The sequence below is a fragment of the Lucilia cuprina genome, chromosome 6 (assembly GCF_022045245.1).
Source record: "Lucilia cuprina isolate Lc7/37 chromosome 6, ASM2204524v1, whole genome shotgun sequence".
Taxonomy (NCBI): Eukaryota; Metazoa; Arthropoda; class Insecta; order Diptera; family Calliphoridae; genus Lucilia; species Lucilia cuprina.
The window spans coordinates 2,699,775-2,701,519 of record NC_060954.1 but is presented as its reverse complement, the minus strand read 5'-3'; the positions used below and the strand labels follow the sequence as shown (position 1 = coordinate 2,701,519).

Sequence of the window (1,745 nt, the reverse complement as noted above, 5' to 3'; positions counted from 1 at the left end):
GTTCTAGTTCTGTTCTAGTTGTGTTCTAGTTGTGTTCTAGTTGTGTTCTAGTTGTGTTCTAGTTCTGTTCTAGTTCTGTTCTAGTTCTGTTCTAGTTCTGTTCTAGTTATGTTCTAGTTCTGTTCTAGTTCTGTTCTAGTTCTGTTCTTCTTCTGTTCTGGTTCCGTTCTAATTCACTTACCGGTGGTTCACCGTCATCCTTCTGCCAACGCGGTGTACTGGGAGGGTTTGAATCCACATCACATTTTAATGAAACCTCTATTCCTTCACGCAAAGGATAACCAAAGCCTGGTGTACGTGAAATTGCAAATGAAGGAGTATCTAGAAATAAAATAGAATATACAAACATCTATAAAAATTCATTAAACTTTAAGCATTATTATAAACCTAAAAAATGTCTGAAAAACACTTTCAGTAAATAAAAATTTTATCAATTTAAAATAAAAAAAAAGAAACAAATTTATAAAATAAAAACAAAATAAATTTTAATCACAAAATTTTTCTATAAAATAAAAAATATGTATATAAAAAGTACACTTAAATAAATGTAAAACTAATCAATGAAATAGTACAATTTTATTTAAATACATTTTTCAATATTTCAATATTATTATTTTTTTTTATAAAATTGGATACTGTCTGGTGTTGTTGTTTTTGTGGTAGAGGGAGATCATGTATGTGTAAAAACCACAACCTAACAGATTTTCTATAGGATTTTCTATGATTTATTAAAGTTTGATATATTTTTCATATTTATTTTTACTATTTATATAAATGAATCTCTGTTTTAAACCAATACACAGACATTCTTACATTTCATACACATACATACGTATGCATATAGAAAAATATTTTTTTTATTTAAAATCTCAATTGAATAATATATACAAGTATGATTTATTTGTAAAATAATAAAAAATAGACCCTAAACCCATACTAACATCATGTTAGGTATTTAGTATAATACCGTGTGTATTTCTCTACATGTACATAAATGTATTCTTCTTTTGCTGGAGTCATAGAAATATTGTGTATTCATTCAATTCATTTGTTAAAAACCAATTTCTATATATTTGTATGTCTGTCGGTCTGCCTGTCTATCTGTCCATTCATTTGTATATCCGTTTGTTTTTCTGTCCGTCCTTTTAGACTGTGTCTACTGTTTCATTTGTTAAATACACAAAAACTGCTGTCTATCAACTGTCTGTAATTTGTATTTGATTCATCAGAGTCAGCAACTACAACAGCAACAAGAGACCTTAAACAAAACAACAACAACAAATACAAAAAAGTAACAACATCAGTTTTAACTAAAAATTTCTACATAAATTCTTACATATGAGCGAGACCATTTTCATTTTTCTTTTACCAAAAAAATTGATTTTTTTATTTACTTTTTGCATTGTTCTCAATTTATTTCAATTTGTTTTATTTATTAATTTTAGTACAAGTATACATAATAAAAATATATATACAATTCATACTCATCAATAAATCCATGATGGTTTATCATAATTTGTCTCTCTCATGTGGTTTTATAGAAAATAACTGGAAAGTACGATGAGTAAAGCATAATTTTAGGCGATGTCATTGTAATTATGGTTTTTGTGTTGAATATCTAATCAATATTAAAAGATAAAATTAAGAACTGAACTAGAACTGAACTAGAACTGAACTAGAACTGAACTAGAACTGAACTAGAACTGAACTAGAACTGAACTAGAACTGAACTAGAACTGAACTAG

At 26.9% G+C, this 1,745-nt stretch overlaps 1 protein-coding gene across 1 annotated transcript in view; it reads right to left on the bottom strand.

Annotated features, from left to right (window-relative positions):
• The window catches only part of LOC111677400 (general transcriptional corepressor trfA), a 55,470-nt gene that overhangs the window by 15,157 nt on the left and 38,568 nt on the right, over positions 1–1,745 (bottom strand). The window contains exon 6 of the mRNA XM_046955714.1: positions 182–349. Coding sequence (XP_046811670.1) covers positions 182–349 — 168 coding nt within the window. The remainder of the gene's footprint in view (positions 1–181; positions 350–1,745) is intronic.